At 38.3% G+C, this 24,666-nt stretch overlaps 1 protein-coding gene across 7 annotated transcripts in view; it reads right to left on the bottom strand.

Moving 5' to 3' along the window:
* osbpl8 (oxysterol binding protein-like 8) overlaps positions 1-24,666 on the bottom strand; it is a 268,722-nt gene that overhangs the window by 63,447 nt on the left and 180,609 nt on the right. For all 7 annotated transcript variants that reach the window (XM_051919551.1, XM_028818197.2, XM_028818239.2 and 4 more), the window contains 3 exons: positions 15,256-15,326; positions 3,916-3,996; positions 1,600-1,701 (listed from right to left, as the gene is read on the bottom strand). In XM_051919551.1, coding sequence (XP_051775511.1) covers positions 1,600-1,701; positions 3,916-3,996; positions 15,256-15,326 — 254 coding nt within the window. The remainder of the gene's footprint in view (positions 1-1,599; positions 1,702-3,915; positions 3,997-15,255; positions 15,327-24,666) is intronic.

The following is a 24,666-nucleotide window of genomic DNA, read 5'->3' as shown; positions in this document are numbered from 1 at the left end:
AATATAGCTTCATTCTTTTCAGTTCAACAGCCATGTCAATGAAAGGTTGTCAGATTCCAAGTGAAATACATAAGTGCTTTAAATGCTATGCAATGAAGTTCTCCAGCAACTAAAGCATGAAACACTAATGAACGATGAAATGTGGCAGACTCAGTACAACTATGTGTGTGACCCTTTACCTTCCATATGGCTCCCTGTATAAATAGATCAATTGCAATACTGTATCACCACCTCTCTAGACTTTACACAAACCTGTCTTCTCTAAGCTGCTTGTGAAAAAAAAAAACAGCAAGGTGGTAGGCTTCTTTAAACTGCTTGCTGGAAAAATGGCAATGAATGTGGTTTTTTGGTACATGGGGACACACTAACTGTGCAATTAACTGCATTGATTGAAAAATTAAGATTCACAATGTATGCTAGTGATTTTAGCAAATTCATTCTAATTTCTGAAAAGTTCTTGTTTCGCTTAAGGTGTCAAGGAAACCACGTCCCATGCAGTTAAGGCCATATTCATGATGAATGCATATGTATTAAAGACACATCACAGTGTTCTTTATACAGTAACATCTACATTTTGGAACCTGCTGGGTAATTAAATGAGAACAAACAAAACGTGCCTTGCATTTAGAACCATTATTCGCATGCAGTTATCAAATCTGCCATATTTTGCAGTCAGTCATTTTACTGTGCCATACTGGTCAGTTTTGATCGACCTTTTAACATCTGCCTGCTCCATTTTCTAACTATTCTTTAAACATCAGTCACTCAGAAATTACATCATAAAAATTACATTATTGAAATATTAGATAATAATAATTCTTTGAATTTATATAGCACTTTTCTCACTACTCAAAGCACTCAGCAATTGCAGGTTAAGGGCCTTGCTCAAGGGCCCAACAGAGCAGAGTCTCTTTTGGCATTTACGAGATTCGAACTGGCAACCTTCTGATTGCCAGTGCAGATCCTTATTATCATATTATATGGTGGCTCTGAGTCTAAGACTTTTATAATAGTTTTTGTTTATATTCTAAGCAATAAAGCTGTATTGTATATTATAGACAACTTGTCATCTAGCATTCCTCGATACTAACTTCCAGTGCTTGCCCACATTAAGAGTGAAAAGGTCCCATACCTGGAAGTTATTTTGACTCCCATGGGACCCCACTCTTGATGCACACTTGTAAGCACACAACTTCATTCACTAGCACGCTCATTCGCTATATACAATAAGAGATGAAGATGTGCATTGTGACTTACAGTACTATAAATTAATGATGGTCATTCAATCAAAATAGCAATGTATTCTCTAAAAGCTACGGTTAGAAACTTAGTATATACTGAAGTCTGAATCAGATTTTTTAAGCTTTCTGGAGTCAGATGCTTTTTCAATCACCTCACAACACCAGTTACAAGAGATAAATGATTTGATCAAATGGATGTTGTCAACAAAATATCAGCAGGCATGGAGCTAAGTTCAGACAGCTGCCAAAATGACTTACTCCAAAGAGCCTTAATTGGCTGTGCATGACAATGTTTTGCTTGTTCATCACTATACAAATATATACAGTACATATATACTTTTTTTTTTTTTTTTTTTACCTTTAGCCAGTTTGCCATGACAATAACCGATGGGTCTGTGATGGTGCTAAGTAGTTCCTTCGTAGCTCTCTTTTTTTCCTCTCGATAGTTCTTCTTTTGAACCTGCAGAATAAAAGGTTAGCAAGACTACAGTAACGTTCGGCACAACGTTCGGGAGACAGTGTGATTTTTCCAAGGAATGTCATCAAATCTGTTAATTGAAAATGCAGCATATCTTATAAATCATCATAAAAAGAAACCAAATATTCATTCACAAATTAAATAAAATACACACTGAACCTCTTTAAGAAACACAAAGGTAATGTTTCTTGTCCAGTATTTGAATTAAGTTATATGTTCTGGCCAGGATAACTAAACATTTTATTCTTTACCATCTTCTAAGCATTTCTGGTTTTCAGGCCACAACAAGCAGACTGGACCTTAATGGGGCCTAACCAGCTAACAGAGTTAATATAATCTACTGCAGTGGTTCTCAACTGGGGGCATATTTTTTTCTTTGCTATCCTTATTGCAAAGAGAGGTTTTTACATACAGGCATAACATATACTTATACTATAAGCCCTTCAGTGCACCCTGTAGTAGGTTCTTTATGAAGGTAATTTCTGAATAATTACACTACCCCCGCGACCCGACCTCGGATAATCGGAAGAGAATGGATGGATGGATAATTACACTTCCTTTTGGACAGGTTTGTGGCATCTGCTTGGGCATACTCCTGCTTTAATGGGAAAGCAATATCCACCTCATATTCCTTTTTACTGGTCCCCTACAGACTCCCTCTTCCCACATGGGAGTCTGCTGAACCAACACTGTCAATAGTTATGACTGAGATGAGCTGACAAATGAGGACAATTCTCTGATGATGCCAGATGATGGTGGAAAAAGTGCCCAAGTGCTTTTATTAAAAAACAGTCAACATAAAAGTAAAACCAACAAGTGTCAATTGTGCAGTGTTCTAAAAAACAGTACATATATAAATCCATAAAAATCCAGTGAAAAGTGGGGATAAAAAAAAAATCAATACATAAATTCATTAAAAATCAGAGATTAAAAATTCTGGCTAACTCCTCCCGATCTCAACCCACCTCCTTCTCATTCTCCCTGGCTCACAAATTGCTCGCGTAGCCGACAGAGACTCAGCAGCCACAAGCTCCATTATGCCGACCCCCGTCTTGACTGCCTCCGGATATCGCAGCCAGACCGTCTGAGGTCGGCTCTCCTCCCTTCTTCCTTCGCGCTCACTTGGTCGCACCTTGGAAGCCTAGGGAGGGCACCTGCCTTGCTCGCCACACTCCACCCAAATATTCAGTGGGGCGAACTAGCCCCTAGAGCGCCACAGCCAACGCTCCTTCGCCAGGCCCCAGGTCATTCTGCTTCCTCCTTCCAGGTGGCCAGATCGTCCTTCCAAGACTGCCTTTAACATCTTTTGAACTCTTTCCTTTCCAACTTTTTCTTCCTCTCGTCTTCGATTCCCCTCTTCCTCTGTTCCGGCCCGTATATATACACACTTGTCTCCATGGGCGCAACACCTTAATCACACGCCGCAGGAAGCCAATGAAGCAATTGAGAACGATCGCACCCACGCATGCATGTGTGACTCGCCACAACTACCTCACTAGTTCCTTGCGGTTGTGCAATCGCACCCACGGAGAGTGACACTGCTTTACGGATTTAAAATCTGGCCCTATTTTTTTTTGAAGCCGTGGACTTGCTGTACCACATAGAAAATCAATAATTGCTTCCCTGAGTTTGTCCAGAAACTGTATTTTGAGAAGATCTTGCCATTTAATGTTTCAAGTAAGAATTAAAGTAGACAACAAGTTACTTTATGTAGTTATGTAACTTTGGTTTGATCAATGTATCAGTTTTTACAAATCAATTTTTCCGGGTACAGTGGATAATTTATTGTACCATCAAGGTTTAATAGGTAGGAATCAGTCCTGTTGGGGGTATCAGTTGAACACAGGGTAAGCACCCTCACTCTGGGATAACTTAAAGACTAAATTTAAACTGGCAAAAACTGTAAAAGGAAATATATGAGAAATTAGAGAAAAGCCAAGCAAAATGACACCTTTTATTGGCTAACTAGAAAGATTACAATATGCAAGCTTTCGAGGCAACTCAGGCCCCTTCTTCAGGCAAGATTAGATAAATTTCACACTTATAAAAAGAAGGAAAAGTTATTTGTAGGTCCATTACACTTTAATAAAAGAAACCAATAATCTTAACTTTGTAAATAGAACTATAATAGTTGGGGGAAAAAATGACTGGTCACCATGGTTACAATCAAGAAAAAAGAATGACAGAGTTCATTACCTTAAGCGACTCCTTCTTGGTGAGCTTGTTACCAGTATTTGAAACTTCTTTGTCAGATCCATTGTAAAGTTTAGATTCTGACTGTAAAAGAAAAGAAAAACAAGAAAGTCACCAAAGGAAATAGAGGAATCAGTCCCAGTATGTTAAAATCCTGACACAACACCTAAGAAGATCTCTTCAGCAAGCTACTCAATGAAACCAGGACTGTAAGTTATACTTTACTAGAATCACATTTAAAACATCATTGACTCTTTTTACAAGTTCATACATAATACATTCAGAATGGTGAAATAACTTATTTATGTGCCTTGCTAATTCTATTAACAGTAATTATCTAAGTATCACCAAAAGTTACCAAATACCTCATCAGAAGTTGGACAATATTCCTAAAGAATGTCCAACTGCAACACAATCTACACACTACAACACAAGAAGTATACAATTCAAATTGTTTAAAATTTAGTATCAGAATTGAAGGACACTTAGAAAGATACTTCTAACAGTACTTGTAAGGAATGAAGGGTGGATGAAAATCTAATCATCTTTTAGAGCACCCTTTACTAACAACAATGACAATTTTAAAGAATCAGTATCAATATCAGTTAAATAACCCAGCCACAGGGGATGCACAAACCAGTGTTTCTTCGTGAGGGTCCCAAGCCTGGATAAATGGGGAGGGTTACATCAAGAAGGGCATCCGGTGTAAAATTTTGCCAGATCAACATGTGGACAACAAAACAGTTTTCCATACTAGACCGGATTAGTCCCGGGTTAACAACGACCAGCCTAGTACTGTTAGCCAACAGGGTGCTGGTGGAAATTGGGCTACTGTTGGCAGAAGAAGGAGAAGAAGAAGGGGGAGACATGTCTGGAGGAAAGAGGGGAGGAGGAAGGTAAATGAGTGGAACTGAAGGTAGGAACTTTGAATGTTGGCAGTATGACTGGTAAGGGGAGAGAGTTAGCTGATATGATGGAGAGAAGGAAGGTTCATACATTGTGTGTTAAAGAGATTAAATGGAAGGGGAGTAATGCCAGGTGGATCGGAGGTGGATTCTAATTATTCTGTCATGGTGTGGATGGGAGGAGAAATGGGGTAAGGGTTATTCTGAATGAACAGTATGTCAATAATTTTGGAAGTGAAAAGAGTATCAGACAGAGTAATGATTATGAAGCTGGAATTGGAGGTGTGATGATAAATGTTATTAGTGCATATGCCCTGCAAGTTGGGTGGGTGAGAAAGAAGAATTCTGGAGTGAGTTGGATGAAGTGATGGACAGTGTAACCAAGGGACAGAAAGTGGTGATTGGAGTGGATTTCAATGGACATGTTGGTAAAGGGAACAGAGGAGACGAGAAGATGATGGGTAGGTATGGTGTCAAGGAGAGGAATGAAAAAGGTCAGATGATGGTGGATTTTGTGGAAAGGATGGGCATGGCTGTGATGAATACGTATTTTAAGAAAAGGGAGGAACATAGGGTGACGTGGCTGTGGTGAATACGTATTTTACGAAAAGGGAGGAACATAGGGTGACGTACAAGAGTGGAGAAAGATGCACACATGTAGATTATACCCTATGCAGGAGGGTCAATCTGAAGGAGACTGAAGACTGCAAAGTGGTGGCAGAGGAAAGTGTAGTTAGACAGCAGGAGGAGGAGAGTGAGGGTAGAGCCAAGGATCAAATGGTGAAAGTTAAAAAAAGAAGACTGCAAGGTTGTGTTTAAGGAAGAGAAAAAGACAGGCAATGGGTGGCAGTGCCGAGTTACCAGACAGCTGGGCAACTACAGCATAAGTAGTAAGGGTGACAACTAGAAGGGTGCTTGGCGTGACATATGGACAGAGGAAGGAGGATAAGGAAACCTGGTAGTGGAATGGGGAAGTACAGGAGAGAATACAGAAGAACAGGATGGCGAAGAAGAAATGGGGAAGTCAGAGAGATGCAGAAAGTAGACAAGAGTACAAGGAGATAAAGTGCAAGGTAAAGAGAGAGGTGGTGAAGGCTAAAGAAAAGGCGTATGATGAGTTGTATGAGAGGTTGGACACTAAGGAGGGAGAATAGGACCTGTACCGATTTTCTGGACAGAAGGACCAAACTGGGAAAGATGTACAGCAGGTTAGGGTCATAAAGGATAAAGACGGAAACATACTCACAAGCGTGGAGGGTGTGTTGAGAAGATGGAAATAGTTCTTTGTCAGGAGGTGTAAAAGATTAGCAAGGAGGAAGTAAGGACTGTTATGAAGAGGATGAAGAATGGAAAGGCCGCTGGTCCAGCTGACATACCTGTGGAAGCATGGAGGTGTTTAGGAGAGATGTCAGTGTAGGTTTTAACCAGATTGTTTAATAGAATCTTGGAAAAAGAGAGGATGCCTGAGGAATGGAGAAGAAGTGTACTGGTGCCGATTTTTAAGAATAAGGGGGATGTGCAGGACTGTAGTAACTACAGGGTGATAAAACTGATGAGCCAAAGCATGAAGTTATGGGAAAGAGTAGTGGAAGCTAGGTTAAGAAGGGAGGTGATGATTAGTGAGCAGCAGTATGGTTTAATGCCAAGAAAGAGCACAATAGATGCAATGTTTGCTCTATGGTGTTGATGGAGAAGTATAGAGAAGGCCAGAAGGAGATTGCATTGTGTCTTTGTGGACCTGGAGAAAGCATATGACAGGGTGCCTCAATAGGAGTTGTAATAATATTGTATGAGGAAGTCGGGAGTGGCAGAGAAGTATATAAGAGTTGTAAAGTATATGTATGAGGGAAGTGTGACCGTGGTGAGGTCTGTGGTAGGAGTGACGGATGCATTCAACATGTAGGTGGGATTACATCAGGGATTGGCTCTGAGCCCTTTCTTATTTGCAATGGTGATTGACAGGTTGACAGATGTGAACAGACAGGAGTCCCCTTGGACTACGATGTTTGGTGACAACATTGTGATCTGTACAGAGAGTAGGGAGCAGGTTGAGGAGACCCTGGAGAAGTGGAGATATGCTCTAGAGAGGAGAGAAATGAAGGTCAGTAGGAACAAGATAGAATACATGTGTGTGAATGAGAGGAAGGTCAGTGGAATGATGAGGATTCAGGGAATAGAGTTGGCAAAGGTGGAGGAGTTTAAATACTTGGGATCAACAGTACAGAGTAACGGGGATTGTGGAAGAGAGGTGAAAAAGAGAGTGTGGGCAGGGTGGGATGGGTGGGGAAGAGTGTCACGAGTGATTTGTGACAGACGGTTATCAGCAAGAGTGAAAGGGAAAGTCTATAGGATGGTAGTGAGACCAGCTTTGTTATATGGGTTGGAGACAGTGGCACTGACCAGAATGCAGGAGGCAGAGCTAGAGGTGGCAGAGTTAAAGATGCTAAGATTTGCACTGGGTGTGACGAGGATGGATAGGATTAGAAATGAGTACAACATTAGAGGTTCGGCTCAGGTTGGACGGTTGGGAGACAAAGTAAGAGAGGCAATATTGCATTGGTTTGGACATGTGCAGAGGAGAGATGCTGGGTATATTCGGAAGAGGATGCTAAGAGTAGAGCCACCAGGCAAGAGGAAAAGAGGAAGGCCCAAGAGAAGGTTTATGAAAGTGGTGAGAGAAGACATGCAGATGATGGGTGTGACAGAGCAAGATGTAGAGGACAGGAAGATATGGAACAAGATGATTTGCTGTGGCAGTATCAATATCAGTTAAATATATAAGGTGATCATTATTTCTTCTTTATTCAAGAGGACAATTTCAGTTGATCTATATCAACTTTTACATTCATCACATATTATTTTCTATACTTCAGTCCAAATAGGACAGATAGTATTGTCATGCAAGTGGCCAGAGGATCATCTTCTGGGCTCATCTGAGGTACGCAATACCCAGCTGGGATGAGAGGGGGGGCGCCGTCACTAATGATCTTGTCTCATACACCAATGTGTGTCAAAAAGACACCCAATGAGGGCAACAGAGACAGAGGAGCTCTGCCCATTCCAGCTCAGACAGTATAAAATTGGACAACCCCAAAAGGTGGTATTGCTTTTTGGAACAGAGCCAAGACCTGCATTGAGTTCCCCCAAAGGTTGACCAAACCTTTAAAGAGCCGTTTGCAGGCAAACTGCAATGTGATTGCCTGTATTTCAAATATTTTTGTATTGTGCATTAAATGGGCAACCCGGTTGGCTTTTCTTTGGGACTCAGTCAAATGTGACTGCCAGCCCACACTATATGTATTAAAATGAACACATTTTATAATGGCTTTTATGATTTATGTCTTTTATACTGGTTCCAGTTTCTCTATTTATATAGACACAAGTAACCCCACGATTCGCTAGTGAATCGGAAATCCTAGAATGGCAATCAGTTTCTGTTCCGTCCGATATGATGACATATCATGGAGGGCGGGTGCGTCTGGGGAAATGTCATTTAATCCAATAAGCATATCTGTACTAAAGCGGTTTCGTTTTGTGGAGGCGTGAGTCTGTTGCCTTCGCTGACACCGACTGCTTGAACAGGTTGTGTTGTTTGGGGGCCACCTACTGACTCTGGGAAGCTGCCGCGTCTGACTGTGGGGCGAGCGCCACAGCGCAATATGCACCTCGGTGGGAAGCTGCTGCGTGAAGACATATCATGGAAGGTATATGCGGTGGTGTGGGCGGTCGCGTCCGGGCGGCTGTACAACCTGGAGTGCACGCTTTACCCCAGGTGCAGTCCACAGGTCGTAGTCTCGTCTCTGTGTTTTCTTTGGTTTGAGCCGCGACTCCTTTCGCAAGCACGTTGTATGCGCGCGCGTTGTCACAGTTGGTTTGAGCCGTGACTCCTTTCGCAAGCGCATTGTAGGCGCGCGCGTTGTCACAGCCTTGGTTAGTGAACCTCTGGGGTTTCCGTACTGTAATACAACCTTCGAATCCTCGTTTCTTTTTTTGCTCTGTGGCGGGCAGCAGTGCGCGTGCGCGTGCGCCTCGATGTGCCCAGCCCCCTGCATCCATATCCGGTTTACAACCTTCGGTTAGTAAGATGGATATGTCTGTGAATTGTTTATAAGGGAGTTAAGTTACTACATAACTTTCACCAGTTCCAAGATACACAGTACAACTGTAATTAGTTTTTGTGCACGTTTTGAAGACTAACCAGCTGTCCACACTTACATATCACTTATTTGTGTAAAATCTTTAATTACTAAATCTAAAAACTTACATACAACTGAAGACATGCTCACACTACAAGCAATTAGGGAGGTTCTTAGTGCTTTTTTACAGAATGCAGCACATAATTTAAAGTGATTCCTCTAAGCAAAATTTCGGGGCAAAAATACACAGATAAAATGGCAGAGAATGTAGAAGACTGTAGAGCACACTAGGTTCAAAAGAATGTGCACTACAGCTGAATGAGTCAGCTTTGTCAGGCAATGGATCTTTGCTTCTTAATTATATGCACTTTATAGAAGTCTTCACCCGCTATCAGTACCCTACCCAAGTGCACACTACAACAGAGGTTGTACAACAAGAGAGACAAGATCTTTTAAGAATGATCGATCCTGGTATCGGCCTGGTATGGCAACTGCAACATATCCGACCGCAAGCGCCTGCAAAGGATAGTGAAGACAGCAGAGAACATTATTGGGGTTCCTCTCCTTTCACTACAGGACATATTTTACAAACGCAGTGTCCGCAAGGCCTGCAGCATTGTGCAGGACCCCTTACACCCCTCACATGGACTTTTCACACTTCTGCCATCCAAGAGAAGATACTGCAGCATCAGAGCCAGATCTGCCAGGCTGCAGGATAGTTTTTACCCCCAAGCTGTCAGACTCCTTAACACCAGGCTGCCCCCTGGGACCTTCCACACGGCCTCAACCACCTCTAAAAACAGAACTTTTATACATGCGAGCCACTGTCCTGCAAAGACTAGTGTACAGGTAGAAAAGAACTGAAAATCTCATACAGACCTTTAAGTATTTTGACGTTCTTGTTATCCTTCTGCTGTGAAACATTCTGACCTGTCATTGTTTACACACATCTTAAACAACTATTATCATACACTGATAATTTCTGTATTATCTATATCTATTATTTATTAATAACATTATATATCTTACACATCAATATTGCTGCTACTTCTTTGTCTTGTCTTTGCACAAGGTCTTGTCTTGCCACCTCACAGGTGGCGCAGTGGTAGTGCTGCTGCTTTGCAGTAAGGAGACTATGGAAGATTGTGGGTTCGCTTCCCGGTTCCTCCCTGTGTGGATAGCGGTTTGAGTACTGAGAAAAGCGCTATATAAATGTAATGAATTATTATTATTATTATTTGTTTGTTTTAATTTTAAATTTGAATTTTAATTCTATTTTTAATTTATTATTTGCACGTCATGTTGTTACACTGTGGACCCTGAGCTTCGCAATTTCATCTATCTGTATACTTGTATATGGCTGAGATGACAATAAAGTTCACTTTGACTTTTGACTGTGCTGAAAAAACACTGCAATTTAACCTAAGTGTCCTGATCATACCTGATATGACCTTGAAAAGACACATGTAACCCTGACACATTCAAGTCAAAAAAATTGTCTGCAATCCCTACACAACGACAGCAAAACATGTCTGACGGACTTTAGTCCTTTGTGTTTATAGCCTATCTCCCAAAAAAAAAACCAATAAGCTGAAAAATGAACGTGCCTCATGTAATATTTCATAAATATATCCCATAATGACTCACTTTAGCAATGTCAAGCCAATTGTTTCCAGTTTTTCCAGTGAAAAAATATTGTATACTATGCTGTCTGACTGAATAGACTATACAGACGAACCACTGAGTTGTTCTTAGCTGTCACCATATCAAACGAACTCCTCCTCAACAGCTTTCATCACATATTGACAAAGATAAAAATAGCTGGCAATATCTGATCATAGTGACGCCACACCGTAAATCACGTTGTGCTACACATGAATATTTAAATGGCTTCTTCTGTTCCTGTTAACTTGATCCCGTTAATCACAGAAGAACGTCCTTCGTTCTCATTTTTAATTAAAAGGCAAGCTGTGTCGACTTTGTTAGAAATTCACATCACTCCCACTTTAACTTCAAGCACATTCACTTCTGCCGTCAAAGCAGCAAACTCTCTATCAGGAAGTCCATTATTGGTAGCTCTGCACTTTCATTCCCAAAGAACCACTCACACAAATGGTCTCAACCTGTCTTAAATTCCACCTTAGAGATGAAACAATCTTAGTGCTCTGTCAGCCAAGTACAAGACCTGAAATGATGCAGGATTTTAACTTTGGTGCAACAAAAAATAGTATACAATTTGAACAAAAAATAAATATTAGTCAGAAAGAGAATCAATTTTCCTTTGTCAGAGAACTGATTAGTCAAAAAAGTGAATGAACAGAAATACTGCAATACCTAAATATAATCGACTTTTTGACAAATGATACAATTTATAAGCCAAGAAAATATGGATCACATCCTGTAGGGCTTGGAACCTGGGCTTAGAATAAATATCACTTTGTCATTTAAGAATGTGAATTTTGAATATACTGTATATTAAAAATGTATACCATTTCCAGTATCACAAAAGGTTTAAATCACTCCTATATCTTAGATAATGACTGTAAAGATGCTTTATCTATTAATTGCAACCTTATCCAGATTTCTTTAAAGTAAATGTAAAGTTAGCTTTGCCAATAGCACCTCAAAAGAAGTAAAAATATACATGCAATCCAAGATAAGCTCACCCACATTAAACTCTTATTATTGTTTCATAATTGTGATCACAAACTAAACCCTAACACGTTCCTGAGGGCGTACATGCCATAAACCTTTCTGCAAAGACAAAATGGGATTACAGAGAAATTGATTAACTCACTTTGATGTAGCGCATTGTCACCTGAAGGTATCTGTTGTTTAACATGTTCTCATTGACAATGCATATTTAAAAAAATATTAAGGTTTTTTGTTCTACTTTTTTAATACTTAATACTTGTGGGATTACTGGTGAATATATGGTTTGGCATAATTCCATTTTTACATCATTTAGAAAATGAATAGTTATTTCCAGTCTGTATTATATTTCCATCAAATGTCAAACACAGTCATGAAAGAACACACTAATGTGACTCACTGTCCAACAAACAACCCAAATGAACATGCACTGGGTGATAATGCCTAGTTTCTGCTATGCACACCTCACTCCGCAAACAATTTCTCCACAGGCACTAAGGAATTACTCGGGTTTGGCAAATCATATTAAGCTTTACCACATCTTAGAAATACTGTATTGAGAACCTGTGCATATCAGGAGCTAAGTAACTCGGGCATTAATAAATAGTAACTTTCAGGTTGATTTAAAACAGCAGTGTGCTGAAAACTTTGGTCAGGTTGAGTAAATATATAAAATCAATACTTAAATAAAAAATTTTTTTTTTTTTTTTTAAATCAAACACCTTTATACAATTCAGATTCTAAAATATTAACACCAGAACAATAAACAATTTTGACAAGAACAAACCATTCAACCTCTAGTTCATCAATCTCTCTTCAGTAAAATTCTGCAAAAAATATCACCCAGTAGAGCTTTAGAGGCATTACTTACCACCATACTTGGTACTTTATTTCGAATTACCCGGGTGAAGAAAAACTGCTAACATGCAATTTACTATTAACCAGCTTCCAGTTGCATCTCAGTGATCTTGAAAAACTCACTTTAAACTAACAGCTAGAATCCACCATACTAATTTGCTTTATGACTTTAAACACCTCAGTTAAGTTTCCACTTAATCTCCATCTCTTTAAAAGGAAAGGACTCAGTGGAGTTCTGGTCTCCATGTAACAAAACAAAAACAAGAGCACTAAAGAAAATCGAGAGAAGAGCCGCCAGATTGGATGGCAAATAATGAATGCTGTCATGTTCACAAGTTATGCTCACATACAGTAAGTAACCACAGCAACACACAGAATTTATGATAACATTTTTAGGGACCAACACCAAAAACATCTGTGGGTTTCATGTCTTAAGTGAAAGTATTTTAAGAAGTTGTCATTTATATTAGCAAAGCAGATATAATCTGAGTCCAGAATACTGATGTTACAATCTGTATGCTGTTTCAAGACAGGTGGAATGGTGGACACCCTAGAGTCAGGAAAATTATTATAAGTTAAAAAAAAATATTATGCAAGTAAATGGAAAGCATCACACAAGTAGTAAAAATAATACATATAAATACACAATGAAATGTCTAAAATTTAAAAGTAGACCAGATGAAGTGGAATCATCACTAACCACTATCCACATGCAGATGGTAGACAGAAATGATTAATGTCTCTAACAGGATTACTCAGCATTATGTGTTGAGTACAAGCTATGGCAGGTTATTCTTAATTTATACAGTGTACTAGTGAGGCTTCATCTAGAGTATTGACAGCAGTTTTAATCTTAATATTGCAAAAAAGACAAAATGGACTTATTCCAGAACTGCAAGGTATAAGTTAAGAAAGGACTAAAGGAGTTGAATCTGTTCGATTTATTACCACATAGATTAAGAGGTGACATGATACAACTATGTAAAACTGACAAAAATTCATAGGCTAGATACCAGCTGTTACATTAAAATTAAGTTTCCAACAAGAACATGTAGAGCTCATGGTATTTAGTTAAAGGTAAATGTAGAAAATACAGTAGTTTCTTTCTGTAGAGAATCAATGCCACAAGGAATAAGTTACCCAATTGTGCAGTAGACATCCATGCTTTGGGGACTGATATTCTGCTTATTTTGAAAACTGCTTTTAAAAACATTTTTATTTTTCATTTTTGATTCATTATTTGGATATATATTTATTTGTAGGTAGAGATCCACAAACAGAAAATGGGTCATGTATCTTAAAATAACGAAAATACCATTAACAGACAGTTGGGACTTGAATGCAGCATATGCAGGCTTAAATAGAAGAACATCCAAATAATAAAAAAAAAGACTTTACGACCAACCTCTTCCAAAACCCACCCCCTTACAACCTCCCCTTCCCCTCCTTATTTGCTATAGATTGCCTTTGATTCCTGTATGTCTAATAATTTTCCCCTGATGATAACACCTGCTAGGTTGCCGAAAGCTTAGGAATAGAAAAAATCAGTTTTAAGATATGTGCCAGCCATATTACAGAACTTCACTTCCACACACACAAATATACAGTGTATATATCTATTATAAAAAAAATCCTGTGGGAAGGAATGACTAGGAGACGATAGGTGATCTTCACGTTAAGATCACGGAAGACAAATAAAAGACCCATGAGATGAAAGAGAATGGCCACGGAGCGTCTCGCGGGATACAGAACATGAGATTCTTGTAAGACATGCCCTACTTACAAGCAATATCACAGCATGACCAGCAAAAAAATCAGTAGTGTAAAGGCATGCAGCACACACAGATCCAGGGGTCTCAGTGCATATAAAGCATATAAAGGACAATACGTTATAAATGAAACGTCGACGACTAAAAGATCGCATTAGCACAAACAAAAGGAAATTAATCATCAGGACCAGGTGTAATTGAAAAAATAGCAGGGCAAAGCAAGGTCAGAAATAAAAGGCAAACAGCAGAAAACAAAGTCTTTTTGCCTTCGCATCATTCAATGCACAAAATGTATATTTACACAATAATGGACCATACGCAATGAGAATCTGTGGTCCCGCAACATATAAAGCAACGACAAGTTTAATTTCAAAGAAAACACAATTCGGTCAGGTGTATATTTATGATCATGGAGAAGCGATCACAATACGAGCAGCAGAGACACGAAGTGGCAAAAAGGTCAGCGGCTGTACAGGTTTTAAAATGATCGACGGGCAGCTCCCCCCCCCCCAACAACGCGAGCAACGTTATACATCCTGCAAGAAAGAGATTTAACCACGCCCAGGGCCGGAAATAAAGGACAATTATTGTTTTTACAACATCACGCGAGACAAGGCAGTGAGCCATCATGTAAAACAAGTCCACAGACATCTAACCTAGCAGTTCTTGGATTGCTTTTGGCAGACACGCATCATGTGCTCCCAGCTCTTAAAACAACGACATGCGACAAGCAGAACAGGCAGCTCTCCAGCAGCAGAAAGACAGCAGATGATCTGACGGCATATCCTTAGCGTGCGTTCATCAAACCCCCCCCCCCCCCCCCGAGGAAGAGATGTAACCATGCACGGGGCTGGAAATAAAGGACAAGTATTGTTTTTACAAAAGTTTTTAAAGTAAAAGTGAAAATAATGCATATGTAACAATTTCCATGAAAATAACAGTCTCTTTAAATTGTATATCCAGTAAACCAAACCTGGGGGTGGGTGAGCGAAGCCCCCTATATATATATATATTACTGCTTACCTTGCTTTTTGAAATGGGATGAGCCGCATCCTCTTTTGGCTGCAAAGTGTCTTCTTTTCCTCTCTCAAACCCTGTGAAAATAAAGGAAGAACTCAGAAAAAACAGTCTTTATGTTAAAGCAAATATTTCATTTGTATTATCTCTACAAAAATGGCAATAACAACTTGCCTCTCAGTTATTGTTGACCTGCCATTTAGTTTTTAAATGAGACACTAACAACGGTAATAAAATAAAAACACTGCATTTTTATTTCAAGAAAATGAACTAAATACTGTATATTATTGTTATTTTTATGACTGTTCATTGCTGGATTAGCTAGTCTAATTTATTTGCTCGTTTTGGGTGAAACTCTATTTGCAAGTAATTCAGCCTGTGCCTCAAGTTACAGGATTTCATTTTTAGCTGATAAATTCAGAGTTTTTTAAGCTCTGCAAGTTTCACATAGCCCATTACCAAAAAAAAAAAGTTTAGCAGAATGTATCTGGGTTGAAGCAATGAGGTAAAAATATTGATACCTTTTGAAAACTGTTATACTGTGTATTTATCCTGCTTTTGTAGATATTATCAATGGTTATGTATTAACTTCTATGAGATAAACAGCATAGGCCAAGCAAAGAAATGCACAAAAGAGATGGAGTGGGAAAGAGTGCTTTGAGAATCTTAAGCTTGTTTGGATTATGACATTATGACATGCACTTACACTTGTATTTTAATTAAAAAATAGCTACAAATTGATTATTTAAGTGTTATGAAGAAATAACTTACAGTACATCACATTCCTTTGAATCCTAAATATTTATATAAACACATACAAAGTCGGCAACATTGTTAATCTTGTTACATTTTTTCACTTCTCCAGTTTTGGTATTTTTTAACTACACATTGTGGATCTTTACAAAAGTTAAGTTTTATTCCCAGTCTATTCTCATTAAGGGCACTACCATATACAGTATGTGCCCAACACGCCATACAATAATTACTGATATGAAAATGAAATGCAACATAAACATAAAACAAAACGATGCAATATAAACACACGCACAAGAGAATATTGAAAATTCATACATTACTAACTATGTCAACTATAAGGACTTTGGAAGAGACAGCTGAAGTACACAACTTTGAAGTGCTTCAAGTTAAAGCTTGAGTTAGAGTGAGCTGATTGTGCACATTTTTGTTTCTGCTGTATAATGAACTAATTTGGCCATTTTCGTCATGCAACAGCTGCTGCAAGTAAAAAAAAAAATTATGTTTTTTCCCCACTTAATATAATATTCTAATATGGTTTATAAATAAAATGCAATAACATCTGCATCAATCCAATAGGACTTGTTTTATGGTTCTCAAGTGGAAATAGCTGGTATTGCCATTAGACTAATGGCTATTTAAGCTTTATATTTTTAGAATGCACAGTTATGGGTTCAAATGCCAGGGAACTCAAGCTTAGTGACTGCAGTTTTTGTCACCAGTCACTCTCTAAACACTGCATTCAAATAGTTTTTTCATGAAGAACATGCATAAATTAGAACTGGTGGATTAATTTCAATCAGTTTAGAACATAATGGGCTCAGCATTTAAAGGAAGGTAAAAAAAAAAGAAAAAAGAGAGAGTAAACACTTGTGCAGTAAAGCAAATCTATGTAAAGTTCATAGATTAAGAAAACCCACTCTGCTGTTCATTTATTCAAGTCTAAAACCATAGTTTTCTTTATAGATGTCAAACTGTATATCATACATTTTTACTACCAGTTAACTTAATACATAAATACATTAAGCAAATTTCTCATATAATGTGACAGTTCAAGGCAGAAAAATGCACGAATCAAATAACTAGTAGGTTCTGTTGTCACATATTACTTTAACCTGCAGTAAGTTCAACTAATTGGCGATTTAATTTCAAAAACACTTCAGTCTCCCGTTGTGCATTTCCCACTGGTGGACAGAGTTGTCCAAATAGATAGATAGATAGATAGATAGGCACAAGTACTGTTATTTCAAAAAATATCACTAAAGTAATCATTCAAGAACATCTGTCAGTCAGTCAGTTCTTGAGTAAAAGAAAAGAAAAAAAAAGTACCAGGTCTAAAAGCTATTCAAAACCTCCCTAAACTTAAGGAGACTAGTGATGGGACTACAATTGAAACCTGTACTGTACATCTACTAGAAAAATCTCAAACCACTCACTCAAAAAGCAATATACAACCTAACAATGTTCCATCTTTCTTTCACCAGTGTCTTGCAGCTGCATATGTACTCAAAGTATTACATTAACTTTTCCATAGGGCAGGAATTCACATAGACACATTTCTACTGGTTGTATACATGCAAGCAGGTTTGCTTTCAGAAAATGTTTTGAAAAATATGTAATGCCAATGTTTGTAGCATGGGGCCCACGGCCCCTGCATATCACTGGACACATTCATGCAATGCAATCAACCCATGCAAACAGCTGGACTGTGACAAGGCTAAGAATAAATCTGAGCCCCTGAAACTTGGTGGTGCAGTAGCTAGTGTTTATACCTCAAAGTTGCACTGTTTCAAATTATTATCTGCAGTAAATAACTGGATTAAAACTAAACTGATATTTTATTTAGAGGTTTCAGTTACTAAATTTCCAACAACACCCTTGCAGAATCGGACTTATTCTTCCGTGGCCCACTTTTTTGCCAAAGGGAAAACTGACGATAGCTGAAAATACCAGTTGAAATCAACAGAATAAGCCAGTTGATGGAATAAAGCTGGTACTTGATCTTTATGGTTAAAAATCTTAAATTAAAAAAAGAAATGTAACAATATCAATGAATACAGAAATTTAACTTAACAAAACAAGAGTGCTTGAGTATCGTTGCCAAAAAGTAGTCTGAAAAGTATTTTATTTTCCTAAAATTTCCATAAGTACAAGTAATGGGAGTAAATGTTAGGCATTGCTACCCACTTCTGCTTGCATGCATTTACTGTGGATTGTCATTGTCACCTGAAATCTCTGCAATTCTAAACCGAATGTGCCGATGTTTCAATTTATGCAATTATTATTATTTATTATTAACTATTATTTGACTTCTGTCCTTATCCATGGAAACTTAGAAAATTTGAGAGATACAACTTGTTACATTTCTGTAGTTTTTCCAATTGGAGCTGAGGCGGATGAAGTGGCTTGCTCATGGTCACAACCTCAGGGTATGACGTCCAAAGTCTAAACCAGTAGGCCACACTGCCTGTATGCAGTTAATAGGGAAAAAAATGTTCCTGGGCAGTGGTTGGTTGCATAATTTATTAACATTTAAATTTGATTTGCTGTATTTTGCCAGATGACAATACCAAAGCGGATCAGTGATGTGATGCCAATAACATAGTGTCTCATTGTAAAAAGAAGAAACGCTCATATGCACAAATTAGTTTTCTTGTCTAAGCTTATATTATGGCTGTAAAATTTTAAAGACTATACTGGCACATTATGCATATAGACAAGTGTTGAGAAACTAAATTTTACAGAAAACAGTTTCCTTATTATTTACCATTTTCATTTTTTTTCCAGTTTTTAAATTTTTTATTAGCATTTTAGTTAACACATTTAATTTATTTTACATTAACGGCAGTTTCTGTTTTAGATGTCAATAATGATAGAAACACTGGTTACACAACAAATACCACCACAAGACATTTAAAAAATACAGCCAATTCATATTTATAACAAGCCACATAATACTTTACAATACAATTGTTACTGTAGTCTTTATTTTATACAGAGCTTTTCATATCATATCGCACATACAGTACATTATCAGTATTAAGAAGAGCCAAGCAAAATGACACCTTTTATTGGCTAACTAGATTAGATTGATTACATCTTGCCTGAAGAAGGGGCCTGAGTTGCCTCGAAAGCTTGCATATTGTAATCTTTCTAGTTAGCCAATAAAAGGTGTCATTTTGCTTGGCTTTTCTCTACATTCATAATGGCTAACACGGTACAACACCCTAGTACTACAGTATTAAGAAGGAAAGTTGCCATAAATTCAATTTTCCAGCTGCCTGCTGTCCAAGTGGTTAGATGAACAGACACACTGACTATTCTTGGGGGATGACAATATAATTGTTACTGTAGTCTTTATTTTATACAGAGCTTTTCATATCATATCGCACATACAGTACATTATCAGTATTAAGAAGGAAAGTTGCCATAAATTTAATTTTCCAGCTGCCTGCTGTCCAAGTGGTTAGATGAACAGACACACTGCACTATTCTTGGGGGATGACAAATATCTGTTGATCGTGGCTATAAATAAAACAAGCATCAACAACCTGGTGCCTTACTGGCTCCTCTATCCAGAGGGAAAAAGGTCTCCTCATGACAGATCTGAAGGCCATTCTCCTAGCTTTGTTTTATGTCTCTCTTTCATATAAAACTCAAGCTCCCCTAAGAAGATGGAGTGGGTTTTCCCTTCCCCCTCCCATTCCAGGAATTGTGTCCCTGGCATGCTGACAAATAAACTGAAGCATGACCTTGAAAAGTCAAAAGAAAGAGAGAACAAGACAATTGGAATGCTAATAAAATGATAAACTCTTTTATGTTCAAATATAAACCAGCATGCAAGAGGAATGGTTTAGACAGGCTATCAATAATAAGATTTTAAATCAGGCACTGCCTATCATGCTGAACAGCAGAGAATCTCAAAGTACTTTTTCTGAAATATTCAAAGGCTGAAGCATTCCTATAAATGAAGCCAAAATGAAAATGACCTACAAACAAGAATGAGAGGCAAAAGTATTCTCAAAAAATGATTGTACCAAGGACACCTAAAGAACACTGACATAGCCCTGGGGATGTTCATCAGCCACAGCTAGTATTTAAATCCTCTAGAATAGCTATGCAACACCCCAAAGGTAAGAAGAGCTGCAAGAGTGATTTTACTAATAGCATCCCAAATGGCCTAATGCTTAAGAGAAGAAGCACTAAAGCATGTGCAGTGCCAGTTCTGAAAACACTGTAAGGATCAAAGGCTAGAGTGATTTCCAGGCCAAATCTTGTGAAATGTTTATTTTACATACTGCATTTTTACAGTGCCTTTCATTGTAAGCACCAAGATGCTTCTTTTCAGCTATTAATGTAGTGGAAGCACTGGAAGGTGAAGTGCCTCCACTCAGGGTTTCACAAGGAGACAAAAAAAAACATCTTTGTGGTTTTACAGTGCTAATGCCTTAGCCCACATCAGGCAACCCTAACCACAGTAGTGAATTAATGGCATGTTCAGCTGGGGAAGTTACTGTATTTATCATCTTCACATTGACCCATCAACCGGTCTTCCTGCAGTTTTATTGTGATTTAAGTGTGTAGTTATGGCAGAGCCTGTCACCACACCAACAGGCACAAAGCTGGCAATGTGTATGGGGTGGAGAGTCCAACACAAACTGCCACACTGGGCCATTTTAAAATGACTTGGCAGCCAGCTGGGCAGAGAGGCAGAAAGAGGAGACCTACAGTTGGTTGACTCATGAACCAGCAGCTAGGTATAAACCAAGAGTGGCCATTATTTATTGAGCAAAACTACATTATTCCTTCCAGTAGTAAAAACAGTACAGTAAGGAAATGGTACATTGAAATAATTCAAACTGATGGCATATTATGCTAAATTACATTTAAGTCAAAGGAAATTAAAAACACAAATTCATGAAATCTTGATTTAAAAATGGCATTATACGAACCACTCAACAATATTATATTGTATAGAATCTTGTTTATTAGTTTTCAAGATGCCATAGATTGTTGCTTGCTGTAAAAAGTACAAGATAAAATACTCACTAATGAACTATGATAGAAGTTGATAGCAACTGCAACAACATTCCCAATCCTGCTTTTAGTTATTTAATTTTTAAAAAAAAAGCACAAGCCTTCCATAACACACTTGTTTGTTCTCATTTATACCCAAGTAATGCTCAACAATTATAGATTTTGTTTTTTCCAAATGGTGAAAATGAACCTCATAAATTACAGTTACAAAATATATGCAGGCGTCCATCATTGGCCCCCCTCTAAAATCCTATTGGCATAATTATCTAAATCAGCCTAATCTGAGGAATTTAGTGATTACAAAAATGACCCAATCACTCACTCATTTTAAACTTCTATTCGGAAGAATTACATTTTAACAAGTGACAGTGATAATAACTGCAAATAAGATGAAATCTTTCACCATACAGCCACCACATTTCTGACCAGAAGGGCACAAAAGACTGTCAGAGAAATGCCATGCGTAGAATTCACAGTATAACATGGCGTACTGACAAAAGCGGAAATGTTCGTACGCACCAAAAAATCCAGATGCATAAATCTGTGTGTTCGCCAACTTCCACGTTCTTCCGTTCCATAAATCCTGGTCAGCGTGAAAAGTAGCGCACGTGCACGTGCCTGCTGCCACTCCCCAAACTCCTCCCAGAATTATGCCTTTTTGAATATGCAAATCATTATAAATAGCCCTTAAGCTCAGCATTCTGTGAAAAGGCAATGGCAAAAGCACAGGGGAAAATAGAAGAACTTCAGTGAATACCAAGTGGAGGCAAGGAAAAACATACTATTATACTGTTTAAACAGTGGTATAAACAACAAAAGGAAGTTGATCGAGTGACAGAGTGTCAGAGAAACTTGAAAACTCAAGTTCACAAAGTTGCACAGTGCCCAAAATAAAAAAGAAGTTGTCAGATATCAAAGTTGCCATGAAAAGGTGAGTCGTAGCCCACCGTCTGAGTGTCATATGAAAGCTTAGTAGGGTACAGAGAAAAGAAAAAAAAATAGCGGCACAGTGGGGGAAAAAGCACGAAATGTCAACTTTAATCTCGAAATTTCCACTTTAATCACGCAGTTTATTTTGTCATTAAAGTAGATCATAAACCATCTTAAAATCATTTAATTTACTAGTTTCTCAAATCCCATCGTAATTAAAGTAGCACGTTAGATGCTTTGTTTTGTATGCGTTCTTCTATGTGCTCTGTGTGTGCGAATCACTACATGCTTCTTAAACAGGCTTCTCTTCCTCCGAAAGGACACAGAATCCATTACATGCATGATATTACAGCTCTCTGAATAATTTAAATACTGAGATGTATACTTGATATCATTTTCATGATGATAGCAATTAAATCATGTATTAAACATGGGAGCACGATTGCGCAGTGATAGTGACGATCTGGTGCCTCGTCCAGAGATTGTTCCTGCCTCATGCAAGATTCTTGCTGCGCCATACGCGACCTTCAATGAAATAATTTATTGCAGCAGTACTGTCTCTTTCAAACATACTAACCCCCAATTCTTGTCCTTCTTTTACTTTCTCCAAATACCCAATCGCCACACAATCAGCTCTGTAATAGATATAAAGCCATCTGTAAGCTGAGAACGCAGATTCTTCAAAACTTTTAAAGAACATTGTAATATCTTCATAGCACATGTTTAATTATTCTATCCATCTATCCTTCCAGTGTTGCGCCAGCCTCAGCAAGAATACAGCGGGGCGCCAGCTCCTTGCTAGCGCTGCAACACCGTGTCCTCACATGTTTAATTATTAACAATATAGATTATTTAAATGAAGTTAAAGTTTTATCTGTATAATATAATAAACATATTTTGCTGCATTTCATCTTAAAAACGATATCATTATCAAATGAAAATACGCGCTAGAATGGCTCACGTTGTGTAATATTATACAATAACTATCGCAAGTTTACAGTGAGGTAATTGTACTTATAAGTACAAACAGTTCTACAATGAGCACTCGATGGACTGATTGATTGTGGTCATAGTTCTTGGGATGAAACTGTTTCTGAACCGCGAGGTCAGCAGAGGAAAGGCTCTGAAGCGTTTGCCAAATGAGAACAGTTTAAATAGGCAGCATGGCTGAGGCAGCGTGTACTAGATGCTGTACACCGATAATTCTCTTTCTGATCAGCTCCTGTAGAGCTGTGATTCCATACTCAGATACAGTGATATAAATACTCCGAGTGGTGCAGTGAGAGTAATATGAAAAAAGATGATCCGCTGTGGCAACCCCTAACGGGAGCAGCTGAAAGAAGAAGAAGTAGGTGCAGTGACAGTAACAACGCTAAAGCAGCTATGGTATTTGTAATAATTTGGCCATTCCATGGACCATTATATTGTTACAGGTTAATTATAATAAGATACCTTAAACTAATAAACAATATGTGGTTAATTTCAGTGTATTTGATAAAGCCGCGTCAGGGATGTGGAACTAAAAAAAAAGGGACTGAGGCATGTGCAGCCACCTGTGATGTTCAAATGAAGGCAGGTGCACCAGTGGTCCAATTAGTCCCACTGCACCATATCCTCTAAGACCAAGCCTGGAAACTATGAGGAATGACTTAAACCCCCTGTGGGGGTTAGGCTGTCTTTTGGCCTTGGAACCCCTGCATATTTTATTTTTTTCTCCAGTTTAACTGTAGTTTTGTTTTTGGCTGTCCTCCTGACATTATCATCAGATTCCTCTTTAGAAACCTAGATATTAGGCTATATATAAAATGCAAAGTTGACTAACTGACTCACTCACTCATCAACAAAAACACTATTTTCCACTTAGTTAAAAAACTGAAATTGGCTAGTAGGTGTCCACTAAAAAAGAACATTTCAATATATATTATATTTAGCGGTAGCATAAGAAAAACTAAAACGCCCCAAAACAACAAAAAACACTTTTTGACTGATTTTATTTAAATTTGGTCATGTTATAGAAAAAAGAAAAGTAGCAGACCAGTGTTTTTTTATTTATCTACATTTATTGGTAATAATGCTCTAGCAAGTAGAGGTATTCTTTGGCACTGCATCCTTTTTTCGGCTCAGTGCCTAGAAGTGGTTGCACGGAGGAATGAAGCATGCAGTTCATGCAAATGAATGCTGCAAGCAGAACAGAGCCACTGACCAAGCTGCAGCTGTAACCGTGCAAAGAAATGGTGCTTGAAGAAGGGCTGGAGCCCTGCACAGGAAAAAGAGACTGTGTGGCAAGAAGTGAATGAAGGAAAGTTAGGCAAAGCTTAAAGAAGATGTGGTAAGCAAGTGGCTCCCTTGGGTACACACGCTTCCTATTCTGTCAGATTCTTCTTACTCCAGTACGTCTTCTTATTGTAGTATAAGATACATACAAACTCAAGCCAGATTGGATTGTTAAGTGTGCTTATTTACATGCAATTCAAAAAATGGTTTTAGAGAGCCCCAATGGTGATAAAATACATGGAATATTGTGTAGAACTGTGGTGTCCACATCAAGGTTGGACCATCATATATCACAACACACCAGTTCACAAATCAGAAACAGGAAATTGCTGGTATGATATACCAGCCCAATTCAAGCCATGGGTACACACAAGCCAGGAACGATGGCATTCTTTGGTCAGTTTAGTTCAGGTAACAAAGTTA

Source organism: Erpetoichthys calabaricus, chromosome 1, assembly GCF_900747795.2.
Source record: "Erpetoichthys calabaricus chromosome 1, fErpCal1.3, whole genome shotgun sequence".
In the NCBI taxonomy this organism is placed as follows: Eukaryota; Metazoa; Chordata; class Cladistia; order Polypteriformes; family Polypteridae; genus Erpetoichthys; species Erpetoichthys calabaricus.
The sequence above is the reverse complement of the archived record's forward strand: the minus strand, read 5'-3'. Positions and strand labels throughout refer to the sequence as shown.